At 49.1% G+C, this 16,746-nt stretch overlaps 1 protein-coding gene across 1 annotated transcript in view; it reads left to right on the top strand.

The window, feature by feature from the left end:
• The first annotated feature begins 13,356 nt into the window (after positions 1–13,356).
• Positions 13,357–16,746, top strand: part of LOC119096074 (keratin-associated protein 6-2) — a 7,448-nt gene continuing 4,058 nt past the window's right edge. Inside the window, exons 1-2 of the mRNA XM_037218930.1 lie at positions 13,357–13,408; positions 14,549–14,971. Coding sequence (XP_037074825.1) covers positions 14,709–14,971 — 263 coding nt within the window. The 5' untranslated portion in view covers positions 13,357–13,408; positions 14,549–14,708. The remainder of the gene's footprint in view (positions 13,409–14,548; positions 14,972–16,746) is intronic.

Below are 16,746 nucleotides of genomic sequence, written 5' to 3'. Positions count from 1 at the left end.
AGATTGTGACGTAGAGGTTTTCGGCATAGGCAGATTCGAATGCCGAAGTGGGGATGCAGAAATTGAACAGCGTTCAACATACGGCTAATCCATAATTGTTCCTTAAACGGAAACCAGCTACTTTTGATTCAAGATGTTGTGCAGGCATGTCGCAGTTCCAAATATAATTCCTAGGTGGTCCAATAATGTAAACACTAAAATTTGAAGTGGGTATCGTCATCAGTTGGAGAAGTTATATTTACTTTTCGGGTACTCTTGCAAGATATGCCTGAAAAAAGAAGGAAAGTGGTCATAAATTGCCACTAGGGTAGTTTCGAATCACGGATGTGATAATCTTTGTTACGTGCACATAAGGGTACGAAGATTTCAACAGAAGCAGCTGAGATTAATTATTGTTTGAAACAGTCCTGATTGAAACAACATGATTTAACACCAAAGAAGAACTTTTTGAAGCCTTAAACTTAATCTAAAGCATGCACGATGTATGTAAAATTTGAAATAGCTAAGGTGGCTTTGAGCGGGCTTTTTCGACACAATATTGCTTCTCATTTTCTCGGAGATCCCGATGTTTCCGTTGATTTGGCAACAATATGAAAACATCACTTTGTTATCGTTGCATCAATAAGCACTGAAGGCAAATACAGACTGTTCATATGCCACCAAATACAGGCTTATCTCCAGGTCGGGGAAGGCCTTGAGGTGAGGAGGCCTTGAGCTTATGCCGGGGTTTTCGTCATTGCCACATTGGTTGTTTGTTTTTATGACACCTGCTCCGTACAAGTACATGGCTAATTGTCATGCTGCAAAGGAATACAGCGAAAGCCCAGTAGGGAAGCATCTTAATGCTGAAGTGAGGCTCAAATACATCATAGTGTGTAGTGTGTAGATTTCCAATACAATTTCGGATTTCAAGACACTGCTGTAGCCAATGTGTTCTGTGTATGATCGAGTATGCATCGGCTTAGAGAACGGTCTTATAGTAAAACTTGGACAGCATGCAAATGTTTCGATTGCATGTAGACGCAATACATTTATGCAAGTATATAGCGGATAACACAAACCAAAATTATCGTACCATGCCTCCAATAACGCGATCTGAATACAATAAGACAACTTCCACTAGAGCTAAGCATGGCGGAAGAACACACTGTGCGCCGTCCTCCATGTGTTAAACGTATGCAATACTTAGTTGGTTATCCGTGTAGAACTCTGAAAGTGAGAATGAAAACCTTTGCTCTCGCTTCGATTTTAAGGTCACGCATTCAATACAACGACATTACATCGAACATGCAATGAAAAACCGTGTCAGCAGCTATTTATAATGCGCTGACGCTGTGAATATCACTGACATCACTAAACCGCATGCTCCGGAGTCTTTGGAGCAGTTGCTTCTTCTCACGGCGTCCATTCTGTGCACAGGAACATAATCACGCTTATGTAACTAAATCAGAGTTGCATAAGACTATCTAGACCAAGGAGACCACCGGAGCGTTTCACCAAATCAGCGCGCCGGGCAATGAGTCCGCAATGCCCCCTGCTACGACTTGTGACATGCGATCGCTGGCAGGCGAAGGTGCACAAAAAAAGTGAAGGGCAGTGAAGAAGGTGAGCAGTGGACGTAAAAGGCCCCCGGTAACCATCTGTAGACACCGGCAGACAAGTGTAGCATCAATATCGCTTGATAGTTGCTATCGAACAATCAGCATGAGCTTGAAATCTCGCAATTCCTTCCCCAGTACGTAACTTCCCACATAACTTGTCGGCACGTCTTGCGGAAAACCGCGGACGTGGTGGGCTGGGAGTGCCAGTCTGGAGGCCACACATCGCGTGTGAAGGATTGATTCCCATTGCTGACGTGTGGTCATGAATGGGCGAATGGCGTAGTCCAGCATAAGTTTGAACAATACACGCAGAGCTTCACCGCACTGTCACGTTCTCATCAGCGGGCGCAAGTCTTACAAGTCCATACAGATATTTCCTAGCGGTACATTCCAGCTCTTCATAATGCAAATTGTTTTTGCACAGTTATGGTTAATTTTGGCTGTTATTTGCAACCAGACCCAACTGACGGGAAACTGATTTTAGTTACATCGAATCAAAGGGACGTCGTCGCGCACCCCTTCATGGCGTGCCAGTGACTGCAGAGGCATGGTATCGCTCAGAGGCCGCGACGCATCCGAGGTTTGAACCGCGGCCCACCAGGTGGAAGTCTAACGAGCTATCCACTTGGCCATTTCGCCCCACCCCCGGCTGTTTCCGTAGCTTCGGTTCAACAAACATGCCGGGTGACTTAAATATGGTGGTCCCCTCATGCCATCTTACAACGACCGTAAAAATTGTCTGGCGACGATAATATGTCTAAAGCAGTTTTATGACAATTTTTTAAAAATCCCGTTTTAAAGCAATTTACCCGTGCTCTCGTTTATGGCTAGACTATCGTTTGTAAGCTAGGTCACTGGCTATCTAGTTACGAACGGAGTTTTGTTTCCACAAACATTTTACAGATTTTGTGGCAATGAAACGTATCAAGTGATTTCTTAAGTTTTTATACAAAATGGTGTTCATTACTTTGCGTAACATGACACAATGCTCAACAGTGCGCTTGGGGTCGTTACCGAAAGCGGCTGGCCTGGATAAGCCTAAAATCAATGCAACCTAGGACTGAGTTTCTCATTCACACTTACTTACAGTCATCTTATCAGTCATCTTACAGTCATCAGTCATCAGGCTTCTTACAGTCATCCAATTCTTGATTTCCGTAACAAGATGTCATTGCGGCAGTCATGCCTATGTGTAGCTGAATTGACCTGCGACCTCAGTCTACTCCTCCCAGGCTTAGCGAAATGAAAAGAATGCTATTCGTCAAGTTGTTAAGTGCATTTGCTGGGAACATTCTGCATATAGACAAGACAGTAGTAATAGCCTTATTCCTCGTAGAAAAGCCAAGGTAGTTCTCATGGCTTTTAATACGAAGAAAGGTATAAGTGAAACGTTTCCCGTGAAAGGCATTAGTCTGCTGATTGCCTTTTGAATAAACGCAATTAATGTACTGGCTGCAAAGACAAGAGTTTAAGACAAGCGGCTCACACTGAATTGAGTTGTGGGATGAGAAAGCGCTCCATCGACGACCGGGTGAAGTCAAGGGTCCGCGCAAGGGTCTGCTCGAGGGTCTGTTCAGAGGTCTGCCAAGAGCCTGCTCTAGGGTTTGTTCAGAGGTCTGCCAAGGGCCTGTTCTAGAGTCTGTTCAGAGGTCTGCCAAGGGCCTGCTCGAGGGTTTGCCCAAGGGTCTGCTCAAGGGTCTGCCCAAGAATCTTCTTAAAGATCTGCTCGAGGGTCTGTTCAGAGGCCTGTCAAGGGCTTGCTCGAGGGTCTGCTCAAGGGTCTGCCCAAGGGCCTGGTCGAAGGTCTGCTCGAGCACGCCACGCATCGCGGTTGTTTAGCTGTGTCACATGTGATAAGCGGGTGGCTGCTTTGAGGTGACGCGAGACGTTAGTGTGTAAGTTGCACGATTGCATGCATTTTTGTAACACACCCTTAAATCACCGATCGACAACCACACCTCTGCCTGAGCGCCATCGCATTAAGTGCGAATCGCCCCCAAGGTAAACGCAACACGACTATAACCTGATAAGAACCGCTTATCAAAGGCCATTGGAATGATTACGATTGTCATGTGCTTCAGATAACGACACCTTTGGCCTCATTCGTGTGCAGGGCGCAAGGTGAGCGAGCGACGAGGCCTTGGACGGTTCCAGACAGTGTTCTGAATCACGCAACATGTGCCATTTCAGAGGGACTTGACCGTCGCAGTGACTGACACGTGGACGCACGCACGGCGCGCGGAGCTTAACGCGAGGGGATGTACCTTGTAATGAGGTGGTACGGTCGACCGTGGCATGCCACGGTATGGCTAACAACACGCAACATGACAACGGGTACGACATGAATGCATGGCAAGTTTACTGGCAATTAATGTGAACTCTGCATCGAAGAAAAGGACAAAGGCAACATAGAAGGTTTAACATAGGAGCGTTTGACGTAGGAATTATGCGAACCAAACTCAGCAAACATCAGGGAAACAAATTATGAGCCACCTTCGTTTTGAAGACATCACAATGACTGCCGAGTGCGCTTTCTCTCGCTGTGAGGTCTGACCTTGTACAGGTAATTGGCTCCGGCCTGGCCCCCGGCCCGTTTTACTGCCTTAGCCGATGTCTGTCGGCGAAGCAAATGACATCAGGCAATAACAATAGTTAAATAGCTCGAATTTTTTACCGATATCACACAAATCACATGTCGCGCACATCACGAGATTGAAGAGCAAGTTTGGCCCATTGTAAGTGAGTGACCATGAACATGACATCGAAACTTTAGATGTGCCTTCAACGATAAACTAAAAACTGTTATCTAATGCCACGCCATATGCTATTGTTTCTGCTATTGTTTCGATAAAAGCGTACTGCCGAAATACCAACGCATCCATATCTTCATCCTCCTGGTTTTTTCGGGGAATAAGGCCATTATTACTATCTGAAATGTGAAATTCCCTAAATGCATGACAAGTCGTGTTTCGTTTGCCGTACGCTCACTGTTTCCTGACGAATAGTTGCATCCGCTTTGTTCTAGTGGTTAAGTTTTCGACTGTCTACGGGACGTTCCAACTTTTCAATGTATCGCAGTGTGACAGCCTTTTTAATAACTTAACAAATCACTACACTGCACAGCGCGATCAGAACATCATTCCATTGCACGCCCTTCATTGCCCTGGGGGTTGTATTGGTTGGTGGTGTTACTTTTATAGAGCATCTGTGCGATGTGCCCTGCTCCAATGCACGATTTTTGCACAGAGGTGCTCCAAGAGGTTTCAATGACGAGTCGGACTGAGCCGCTGTGATCTACCAGCACCCTTCACCACGTTTGCGTACTACCTCGGGACATCGCAGCCGGATTTGGATGCATCCGGCGATACGCACGGCGTGGTACGCACCGACAATTTTCTCCGATCATTCCACTGCGGTCAGGATGAGGGCAATCGGCCTCACCTCCTGCGGCCGCTCAAACGGAAGCGCCTGCCAACAAACGACATTTTAAACAGCCACAGCCGGCCCGCGTCGCGGATACGAGAAGGAACGTCCCAAGCGCCCCGACGCTTCGATAGTGCTTCGACTCGCCGAACATCCGCAAACGCCCATGTCGAGCCTGGCAGGCGTGGCGACGGGTGACGTCACTGCTGACGTCACGCTCCTTACAGTCTCACGCCGGGGCCGTTAATGACATGGTCGCGGTGCGCCCGCCTCAGACCGGGCGGGGAGAGAGAAGGCCTCGTCTCGTCGTGATCTTGCACCCGCGCCCCGCCTTTTCCGGGTCGGCTGGTGGAACAATGCGCGCGGAGGTCGCACTCGCGGCTGGGTCAGGTAGGGGTCGTCTGATGCCGGGAGCGGACGGCGCGCGACGGGGGTCATCACACGGGGAGCCTGACCCGCCGGTCACGCGCGCCGCGGGGGTCAGCCGTGCGGGCGCTGTCTCGGGCACGCCGCCGACCACGGCCTGAGCGATCGCACTTCGCCAGCCGGATATCGCGGGAGCGGGGGGAGGTGATCAACGCCATGCCGATGAATCAAAGTCAGGGTTGTTGTCAAGCAGTGTACACAGAAGGTGCGCACCACGCGATAACTGTCATTTGCCCTGGCAGGAGCTTCACCGGCCAGGAAAAACGAGCAACTATTGAGGTTGAAGCACACTTGAATACCTAAAGCCATAAACATAATTATCGCAAATTCATCATTACACATCTACGAGATTATCGCACATATGGTAAAAATTGAGGACAACCTTAGATAACCTAAGTATCACTTAGTAAAAATCTGTGCAACGCATGTTCTCTCGCTCTGTCCAGCAGCTTGCTTGGATAGGAGGACTGTCCCTTGCCATGCGATGCTAGACGGTGGCGCCATCCCCCCTTCCCTCCCCCTCCTAGCACAACCCCTGTCAATAAGTTCAGACAAGGTCAAACTCCAGATCGGTGCCTCGAAGTGCCTCCAGACCTCATGCAACCGTCTATACGCCAAGTGTCTGCTCTAATCGAAAGGTCACTGATGTTTATTTCAGCTCAACGATATTATTGTACCGGAAGAATACCGCAGCGGCTGCGTACAAGATTATCTTGATTGTCGAACAGCAGGTTGGTTTTGACCCCGGCTCTTCGACGTTAATGCTTGGCTTAAGTTCAACAGAATGTTCATAGTCCTAACTAAAACTGGATAATTGCCTCAGAAACTATCAGGGGTGTATGGCTTTGCGTAATACTCCGCTGTCACATCATGGGAAGCGATTCCCCAGGAATTGCCTTCGCTGATAGCCATGGCCTGACTTTGACCTCTCCTAGGCCTGCGACCTTACAAAGGCGAAGTGACCCACACCCTCACCCGAGCGCATGCTCAACAAGAACAAAATCATAGTGTTACCAAACATGGATGCTGAAAGTCGAGCTCGAATCGCGCCAATGTCAAACCAAGGTCGTGTTTGAGCGCACCACGTCAAAACACTGGGCAAGCATGTCACACTATAGCGCTGTCCTGTCCCGCAAATATCAGGAGCGGAGGCCTCTAGGATGCACACCAGTCAAGTTATATCTATAAGAGTAGCGGTAAAAGATGCGGTATTCTGGTCCTGCCCCCAATATAGCAAAACTCGCGGCTGGTAATGCACTTCTGTTACAGAATATGCTGAAACTAGATGGGTAAAGTGGTCCTGGGTTCGAGTTATGTTACTGCTGCCATGTCACGTATCATCAAGGATGATTATGACAAAGCTTACGTGCTATAATTATGGCATTCACACCTAGTATGTGTGGATCAGGTGCCTGCATTTCAAGGTTAACAACAGCGAGATTGGATAACCCTACCCAAATGCTATAAAATGTGATTGGGATCACCACTGGTTGAGATGTATGCAAGGTATGTTAGATAAAGCCGCAACGGTTGAATGTTCTATACGTCACCAAAGCTTGGTTAATTTCACAGATTTTGTCGCGGCCGACGTTCCAGAAAACCCGGCTTTCCAGTTCAGTTGGTGTGACTGCATCACCACACACTTTGTGACATGCTGTCAGTGGTGAATAAAACAATACATTGCGGTGCTTAAGATGAATGTCACCACGCCTAAGTGTGTTCAAGATTCATACCGCTATGCCTTTGGGTGTTCAAGATGCATTTGCTTTGAAAGAGTGAAAAACTGGGGGAGAACTAGCATAAAGTAATAGCGGGGAGCGGGAAGCAGGTAACAGCGCAACGGGCTCATGCCCATCACGCTTGAAAGCGGTCCGCTAGCGACCCGATGCGGTAGCGGCCCGATGCAGCGGCCCGATGCGGTACAGCGACCCAATGCAGCGGCCCGATGAAGCGGCCCGATGCGCATGTAGGGCGAGCGGGCACTGGATCATTTCCTCCCTCTCCCCATGGGTCAGTCCCCTGACCACCCCCATGCCTGGAATGGTACGGGGGAGGACCTCCTGGTGACTCCTACGACACGGCGACCTTATCGTAACCGCTATAAGCTCGATGGCAGATGTGCCTCCCGGAACAAGTCGCTTGCGTTGGTCAAAGTCAGAGTGATCCCAGATTTGCACAGAATGCGCCGCAAGATGAAGTCACAAGCTGACCACTCGTGTTCCTTTGCTCCGATGCTCTTCTGTTACCGTGCTACTCTGGCCGCAGGCTCTGATGATCCCGAGCACGAAGTCAACACGATCATTCCAAAGATCTGACCGAGCTTTGCTCTGGCGTGATGTGTTGAGGCATCATTAAGAAGCATAACTCCACGAAAAAATGTTTTAAGCTTAGCGAACTAAAAGGTGTGACTGGCATTCCGCAAGCTTTGTAGGCGGCCTGTTGTATGTGTGAGACATGGAAGGACTTCTGCTCCGTTGAAGCAATTCTGAAATTGACAGATTTCGTTGAATCTGTGAATGTTTATGGTCACTTTGCCTTTTCCATGCACTTATCTGGTGGGAGCGTGCAATATTCGACGTGAATTTGCAATGAGGCCTTTCTGCACCGCTGACCGTGGTTTTGCATGACGCAGCTCACGCTGTTCCGTGGTCTCCGTCCGATCTCTGACATTGTGGTCAGGGTCATGAGCCGCCCCTCTGTCACCGCCCAGCACCACTTCTGACAGGACGAAGGCTGTGCCAGGGGTGTAGGTGATTGATTCTCCGATGGCTTAGCAAGGCCGCGCCGTAAGCGGTAGCCAATAGACGCCGCAAATTGGACACGGCAAGGCTGGACTGGGGCGTGCCGGTGGGGATTGACGGTGTTCGTACTGGGTGGCGGTCAGGGTTGACGGGCGCACACTGAGTGGCGGTCAGGGTTCACGGGCCCACACTGGGTGGCAGTCGGGGTTGACGGGCGCACACTGGGTGGCGGTCAGGGTTGACGGGCGCACACTGGGTGGCGGTCAGGGTTGACGGGCTCACACTGGGTGGCGACGCTTCAAATGATTTCGGTTGGCAATTGGTGACGTGAAAACAAGGTTTGTTGTTTAGTAAAATGTATGTTGAGTGACTTTCGGCCGTGGACCTTGCTCACAAAGTCGAAATATAAAGGTGACATCGGCCGACAGCCAGTGTTGACAGCGCCTTTGGTGGCTGTATTCAAGCTCTGTCAACGCTTGTTAGCATGTGGGGTTCGTTTTTATTTTGGCTCCGTGAGTAGGGCCCGTGGACAAAAATTCACTAAAAAATAGCTAATTACAAAGGAATAGAACTTACATAATGAGAGATGGTAAGTTTAGTTCAGTTGCATACCTAGTATGTCCCATATTGCACAAGCGCTTGGCTATCTTGTGTTGCGGGTGTTTGATCTACACCCAAAAACGGTAAAGTTTGACACGTTTGACACGACTCCAGAGAAATCTTGTTGCATGGTAGAATGATTTTTTAAATATCGTGATTTTGTCCTCGTTTGCAATATTGCGGCCATGCATTGCACTTAGCATCCAGCCCAAATCCAGCAGTCGAAGCATGAACAGTGGCTGCTTTGTTTACACTTGGTAGTCGTGCAGTGACCCCAAGTGTTAGTTGGGGTCTTTGGAGTCTTTTGGGCATCATTAAAACATTACACTGTTCTCACATATTTTTTCTGAACATATCCATTGAACCTCATGATGATATAATGCTTAACCCTCGCCCTGATTCACCGTTTTTCATGGTGCGAACTGATCGGGGGTTCATGCGACCCCCTATGGTTTCCAAACTAAGGAACATAGAGACTAGCGGAAAGCACCAGTGGATTGGTATCAACGAGTGATCACGATTTTTACTGGATAGCTTGCTTCATGGGATAGTTTTATGCATTTTTATGGTGGTTTGGTAACAGGGACCGCAATAGACATCTTCCATTGGCTTCTTAAAGGTAGGAGTAGGTCACTGGCCTTAAATGACCCAGAGAAACTCTTTGATTTTCGGAGCGTACCGACTGGCATATTATTTAACGCTTATTCAAATAAGAAGCAATCTCATGTGTTTTTGGCTACCACGGTCTTCTAAAGATCGGACAAGGTCACTGACCTTAATCGAACACTCGTGGCCTTTTGTTTAAAACGGATATTTAGGTTCAAGACGGGTGCACGAGGCCTGAGGACACTTTGGGCACCGAAAGTTATTTTGACCTCATTTAAGCTTATTTGGCCCGAAGTTCATGTCATATGACCATCAACTTCTAACACAAGTGAGTTCATACACAAATCAACCCACTCTGTGAATTTGGTATGTCTACACTTGGTAGTCTACACTCTCTTAATTTTATAGAACGCAGGGGGCCAAATTGCCATCCACTGCCCCGCCCCAGACAGTGGCATTCAGCCGGCCACCCGGGCGCGTGTTAAGTTTCTCTCCACCGAGTTATTTTGTTCCGTTGGTGCTGGACATTTTAGTGCACAGATAATTTACGTGGCCATGTAACGCCAGCAAAGCTAACCCTCGTTATCTGTTGACAGATGTTCGTCTCTGCTATGGTCTCTGATTTGAAAAATTAACTCGTTCATACATCGATGCCTGTGCCTGTCGCTTGTGCATGTCATGCCTAGGCTGTCTAATTATAGCGTCTAAACAGCGGTGAAATATCTTCGGATTTACCGGATATCATGGGAGACAAAAACTGACGCTATTGCGAACCAGATAGTGACAAAATTGCGAAAATGCAAATCAATTTCAACAGACCAGGCCATATCACAACATACGATCCCAGTCAAACGAAACTCAAAACTTAGTATTGGTCTGTATCTTTAACACTTGCGGCGTGTGGATGTGTAGAACACATGTCGAAAGGTTGACGTTCCGCCGTATGAGCAAGCTGAGCCATAAAATATTGCCAAAAAATGGCTTTAGTCAGTATAGTTTTCAGCACATGCCAGAAATACCCTACAAACTATACTATATCAGTATTGACACCCCAGGTCAGAGCTGATACAGTGCTTTTCCAATGCCCCCCAGATCAGTGACTTTCACAGATTTTTTTTCAGCCACGATTCACTGCACATTCTAAACAGCATAACATACCCAATAACTAGGCTTTTTGTTTGTCGTAAGGAACGCAGCTGACAGCAGGATCTTGCCACGAACGTGATCAGTTTGCTACGCGGCGTTTTAAAGTGTCGTGGCATTTGAGACAGGTAGGCTCGAATGCTCGCCGCGTAATGAGGCATTGGATTCAGCGCAAGGCTGTGGGCTGTTATTATAGGTTGCTATGTCTATGTCGCGAGAAGCTGACGGGCTAGAAAAACGTAGCTAACCGTCGGCATTCTGATATAATAGCGTTAAAAGCCATGACGATTCTAGGAGGATTGTTGTTCGTGGATACCTCAGCTGTAGCTCAAAAGATATACGGAGGATGTTGGAGCAACACAAGTCAAAGATTCATCCGGGACTTTCTGCTGCTGAGAGTAACAGCGGCTTTGAGGCAAGGGACTAAGCATCAATGTTCTAGGCCTCTGACATTGCCCGCTGCACCTCTGGCTTAGCGCACTGATCGGCGGACAGGTGTAAGATAAAACGCCTTTAATTTTCATCATATTGCATATAAAACTGAATAAAGGTGAAAGCGGTGAACATAAATGTCGTTTGCATCTGTTGATACCAATATCGCACGGGTTTTGCTCTACATGATCGTGACCATGTAGGAGGTGCGAGTTCTTCACCGGTTATGATTGTGCGTAGATCGTGAAGGTCGCCTGCGCGCTCAGCTGATTGTATGATGACGTCATAAAACCAAAGGTGATATTGTCAGGTGCTTGTAGAACTATGTTGTCGGTAGGTATAGGTGTGCAGGAATGCATTTTTGCAAACTACGTAAGGCTGAGTGATGGAGGGTGAGGGGCAAGAAAAATGACTGAGGCTGCCTCAAAAAATGCACTCAAAACTCTTTTATCCATAGATTTGACGCACTTTGGTTTCACAGTTGGAAGCAAGGGTGTAGTTTCTCGAAATGGCTTTGGGGCTAAACCCTAAAATTGCAATAAATGAAGAACAATTCATGAAAATGATAACCAAGAATAGCAAACTACATTCATGGTTAGGAAGTGCAACCCTTCCCTCTATCTCAATAGGAAACTACACGCCTCCAAGCTGGTTATGTCAAGCATGCCTTTACCTAATAATTTCATTGATTACATCTCAACCATGTTCAGTGCTTGATGGGCAGAAAATGATACTTGAGTGTAAATTAACTCCCGAAACAAAAACACTTGATGGTTATGCCACATCGCATTAAACTTGTCTTTATTTGGTGGTTTATTACATTTAGAGTTACATTGCAACGGTTTCTGAAAGACTCAGTTCCAGGTGACAATTTAGATGGTTCCAAATTCGTCAGTGACAGAAATAACACTTTTCTCACCCCTGCACCTAGGCATTACAATGTACGTAAACCGTCTCCAGGTCGTGAGTGTGGGCCACAAAGCAGGAACCATTACGTCAACTCTCTGTTCCAGACTGTTCTGGCATGCCCTTGTTTAGTTTTCATTTCCTGTGACTGCGCATGTCCTTGCTGGCTGTGAACACAACACGTCACTGAAATTCCACTGACAAATCTGAGTGGTGGTAAAGTCCTACCATCCGGGGCAGGTGTTAACCATGACTGGGTATTGAATACAAATGAGAACTTCTGTGGCTCAACATGTGTGCTGAGGTAAAGTCAGCACTGATGACGCAATTGGTTCTGGAAAATCATAAGGTATCATAGGTACCTTATGTAGGTATCATAGGTACCAAGGTATATAAGGATCATAAGGTAGGCGGGCCAATTACGGGGCCGGCAAGAGAGGGGGAGGGGTAGGTGTTCCATGACGTGCTCTGAGAATATTAATTGAAACTGGGTTCTTTTCAAGTTTTGTGCCCACCTGGCATGGAAAAAAATGCATAGGAAAACATTACAAAAAGCCTTGGTTTATTATATCGGCAGTTGAAAAGAACAAAGCGGATTGTTAGCAGACGGCCAAGATGAAAAGTGACGCACAACGAGGATGTAAACGGCTACGACCCCTCCCTTAAATGCTCGACGGCGATGTCGATAATGCACTCGGACCTATTCCGACCTTTTAAAAGAAAAGCTGCTTAGGACGGATGCTAGTCAAGTTCTGTCAAGCTATGACACGAGGACGCTATATCATTTTACTATGCATGCTAGCAGCCTTATTGTGAGGCTCGGGTTATGTTACTGCGGTGGTAGACCACGCTCCAACCTGTCCCTCAGCGAACGCCATGCTAAGTCCGTCGGGAGAGATGGGGGCTCCGAGTTAAGACCCAGTTAGCTAATGCCCGTTCCAATATACGGGCCCTAACGGCCAGCTTGAAGGGTACCGTTGCGTTCCATTGGTCCACACAAGGCTCATGTGGACCAACTTTTGCAACAAATGCTGCCACAGTTGAGAACGGTTTCGCTCTGTAAAACTTCTGCCATCCTTGGGCATTTAGTGTGCAACCGACACGTTGTTTCAAAGGAACATAGCGAGGATACTACCCTGCACTCATCCCCCCCGCCCCCCTCCCTCACACACACCCAGCCTGCCGGGATTGGTCTGACCCAGTCCTGAGCCTGAACAGAGGGCAACCGACGTACACATGTTAACACGCGCTTGGTGTTGACCCCCCGGTTCAATGCGGTTCCAGTGCAGACCTGCGTACACCTGAAGGTCAGTCCTGCCGATTACTGCAGCTGCCCTGACCCGAGAAGCCGCGGTCGACGCAGTGCAAACAGCGCCAGGCCCGGGCAGCCGCCATCACCATAGGCACACAGCAGGAAGTGCGATTGGCTTTTGTCACCGGAAGCGGCCGGGTATAAAGCCAGACGGCGTCTGGGGTGACGCAGTTTGGGTGACTGTTCGGCCGGACCCCAGCGAGATGCAACGTCTGACGGTTAGTGGTGGCACCGGCGTCTGTCCTCGAAGAACTGGTCTCGAGTCTCTTACAGTGCTCCGAGCGATCCCACAGGAACAGCAATCTTGATTGGTTGTCCTCTTTCTTGTGAAATCCTCTACGAACTCTCGGGACTACGGTTCCGCAGGTGTATGCAGTGGCAAAATTGCTAACGCCGAGTTTTCAGAACATTTTTCGATTTTCGACTGTTTTACGCCGGACGCCGTCGTAAGAAAACGCCCAGACACTGTGTCATCCACGCGGCCGTGAATGCGTCTGGGGCGCTCCGCTGCGCAGACCTAGACTGTGTTGAGCGGCTGGTTTGACGAGCCAGTGACCGCACCGTTGACACATGCGATACAACATGTGTGAACACACGCGATGCAAAACCTTTGAATCCATAACAATCACGGCCGCTTTCGTAGCAACCGCTCTGCGACATATCTGTTTGCGTATCGCCGTCCCGTCCCTGGTGCTTCAGGATCGATTCACGGGACATGTGCGTGGAACTGTGTGCTGGAACGTTAAAGCAAAGTGATATCAATAGTCACTGGCAATGACAAAATCCAGCCCATAGAACACGAAACTCAACAACTGGAGTAAGAACCATCGTCTTTTCATTGGGCGTGCTAATGTTGCCCGTGATAGCATGCTTGCAGCGTCGAACGGATGGCCGGTAATAGGCTAGCAGCAAAAGCCAGGCTTCTATGAGCCTCAAATTTGCAGGTCATGCACTACGAGGCATTCGATGTGCTGTATTCATGAAAAGTTTGATTCAGACCTGGACAAATCGATATATAAAAACGACCTGCGTGCTCGCGACGCTGTCATACGGACAGCTAGTTAGATGGCCGTTTGTCCATAGCTTAGGCTGATATCTTCCTGTCCTTTTGTTTCTAGCGATTTGATGTTTCCCTGTCATCTGTCAAGCTACCGGCTGAACATTTGCTGATACCAGTGTCATACCCCGATGTAATGTGATTCATGTGCTACAGCAGGCCAGACTCCCAGACTTTTTGCTTCGAGCCATCCACTCCAAATGTTTCTCTAGCCTAAGACGTTCTATCTTCGGGTCAGCTCGTTCCCATCGTCTGCGCCCCTCCGCTGCTGCCGTGACCGTCCGGCACCTCTGTCCAACAGGCACTGCTCTTCTGCCTGGGCACGGCCCTGTCGCTCAGCCGAGATGGTGCGTACCGTGCACCGTACGGCTCGGGTCTGATCGGCGCCTCGTACGGGGGCTACAGTCCGTACAGCGGAGGCGGCTACTACGGCAGTGGATACGGATCCTACGGCAGCGGCTATGGCACTGGCTACGGCAGTGGGATACGGCTCTTACGGCAGCGGCTATGGATCCTACGGCAGTGGCTACGGATCTCACGGCTCCAGCTACGGCAGCGGCTACGGCAGCGGCTACGGCAACGGATACTACGGCGGGAGCTACAGCCCGTACAGCGGCAGCGGGTACAGCCGCGGGTACAACCCGTACCGGGGCGTCGCGGGCAGCGGATTCTACTCCGGCACGACCATCCCCAGCTACTCTCCCTACAGGCGCTCTGGCCGAAGGTGAGACGGCTGTCAGGTGTTCTTTTTTGCCTCCAGTCGCGATGATGTGAAGAGCTAGTTGTTGATTTGTGGCGATATTGGTAAGGCAACGATTGGTGCTGCAAGAGACTTGCAGCACGCAGTGGTCATTGCACGTGGGGACAGTGGAAACGCCCTCGCTTAAAAGCAGCATTTAACACACTAACAAGACATGCATTGTCTTTGGTCCAGTCATTTACTCCGCCGGGCATTTAACACATAGGCGTACACTGCCTCCCACTTCTCCAAGCCAATCCTTGTTCTATGCATTGGGTAGAAGTTGTAATTAAAAGCTCAGTTCTTCAAGATACGAAAATATGCAAGATGTTTGCAGTCCACCCCAATATGTCTTTTAAAACAAAACGAACCGATCCCAAATGATGCAAATAAGACATTACAGACGCAAATAAACACACACAACTTAAAGAACACGCATGTACATAAGAACGTATGCAGCACGCGATTTCCCAGTGTCTGCACAAGTATGCCCCTTCGGAGCTATACCATATTCAAGAGTTTCTGCTGAAGCTTTTTAGATGACAACAGCCTGTTTCCTTTTCCGACGATCCATTATCTAACAAAAATAAAATGTAACTAGCAATAACTTCATAATTCAAGATCTAATTCACGGCGAAATCCACTCTTGTAAAGCTAAGTGCATGCGTCCAGCAGAAATGTATTTTAAGAGGATCGCTGAGACGAGCCACATTCAGGTACAACAAACCACTTAATGATGGTACGAGGCATATCCGTATCCGCCGCTGGCATGTCCGTGACCGGCGTATCCGTAGCTACGGGGAGAATATCTGTAACCACTGGCGGCGTTGCCAGGGTAACCCAGAGAACGGCGGTAGCGCTGGCCGTAGCTGCCGTGTCCGTGGCCGGCGTATCCGGAGTTGTAGGGAGCCGGTCCGTAACCGCTGGAGCCGTGGCCATGGCCGTAGCTGCTGTAGCCCAGAGAACGGCGGTAGCGCTGGTCATAGCTGCTGTGTCCGTGGCCGGCGTATCCGGAGCTGTAGGGAGCCGGTCCGTAGTCGCTGGAGCCGTGGCCATGGCCGTAGCTGCCGTAGCTCAGAGAACGGCGGTAGCGCTGGCCATGGTACCCATAGCCTGCGGCGCTTCCGCGACCGTAGCCGCCGTACGCAACGTGTCCACCGTAGTTCCCACCATGTCCACCATATCCGTTGTATCCGTGTCTCGCAGAGACGACAGCCACCAGGGCAGCCAGGAGCAGCAGCTGAAAAAAGATGGAAATACGGAATAACAGTGGGTTCTACAAAGACAATGACACACATATTGGATTAATGACGGGGACATCGTAAAGCACTCGGCGCTTTGCATGTTGACTGCTCGTTAGGTCAACAACGGTAAAACAGCTGATCGAAAGCATCCTGCCGAAACTCCGCAGCGTTGCCCGCTACAGCAAACATACACAGCAGCCACAGTCGCTTACCACAAGCTTGGCGTTCATCTCTGCGGTTTGTCGAGCCTCCGAGTGCTGGGAGAGTGGAGAAGTAGGTGTGCATGCCACTGGGGACCGGACGCATTTATACGGTACGAATGAAAGCTTGTGGCCATGCCCTCAGAGACCGCAAGAGGGGAAGAGAGAGAGAGAGAGAGGGAGTTCGCAGAGACCGCAACATTGGTCCCAGAAACAGGGTGTGGCTAGCACTCTGCTGATATGTACACACTCTCTCTCTCTCTCTCACTCTCTCACTCTCTCATCTCTCATCTATAACTCTCCTCACTCTCGTTTA

This window comes from Pollicipes pollicipes, unplaced genomic scaffold, assembly GCF_011947565.3.
Source record: "Pollicipes pollicipes isolate AB1234 unplaced genomic scaffold, Ppol_2.1 Scaffold_4219;HRSCAF=4965_pilon_pilon_pilon, whole genome shotgun sequence".
In the NCBI taxonomy this organism is placed as follows: Eukaryota; Metazoa; Arthropoda; class Thecostraca; order Pollicipedomorpha; family Pollicipedidae; genus Pollicipes; species Pollicipes pollicipes.
The sequence above is the reverse complement of the archived record's forward strand: the minus strand, read 5'-3'. Positions and strand labels throughout refer to the sequence as shown.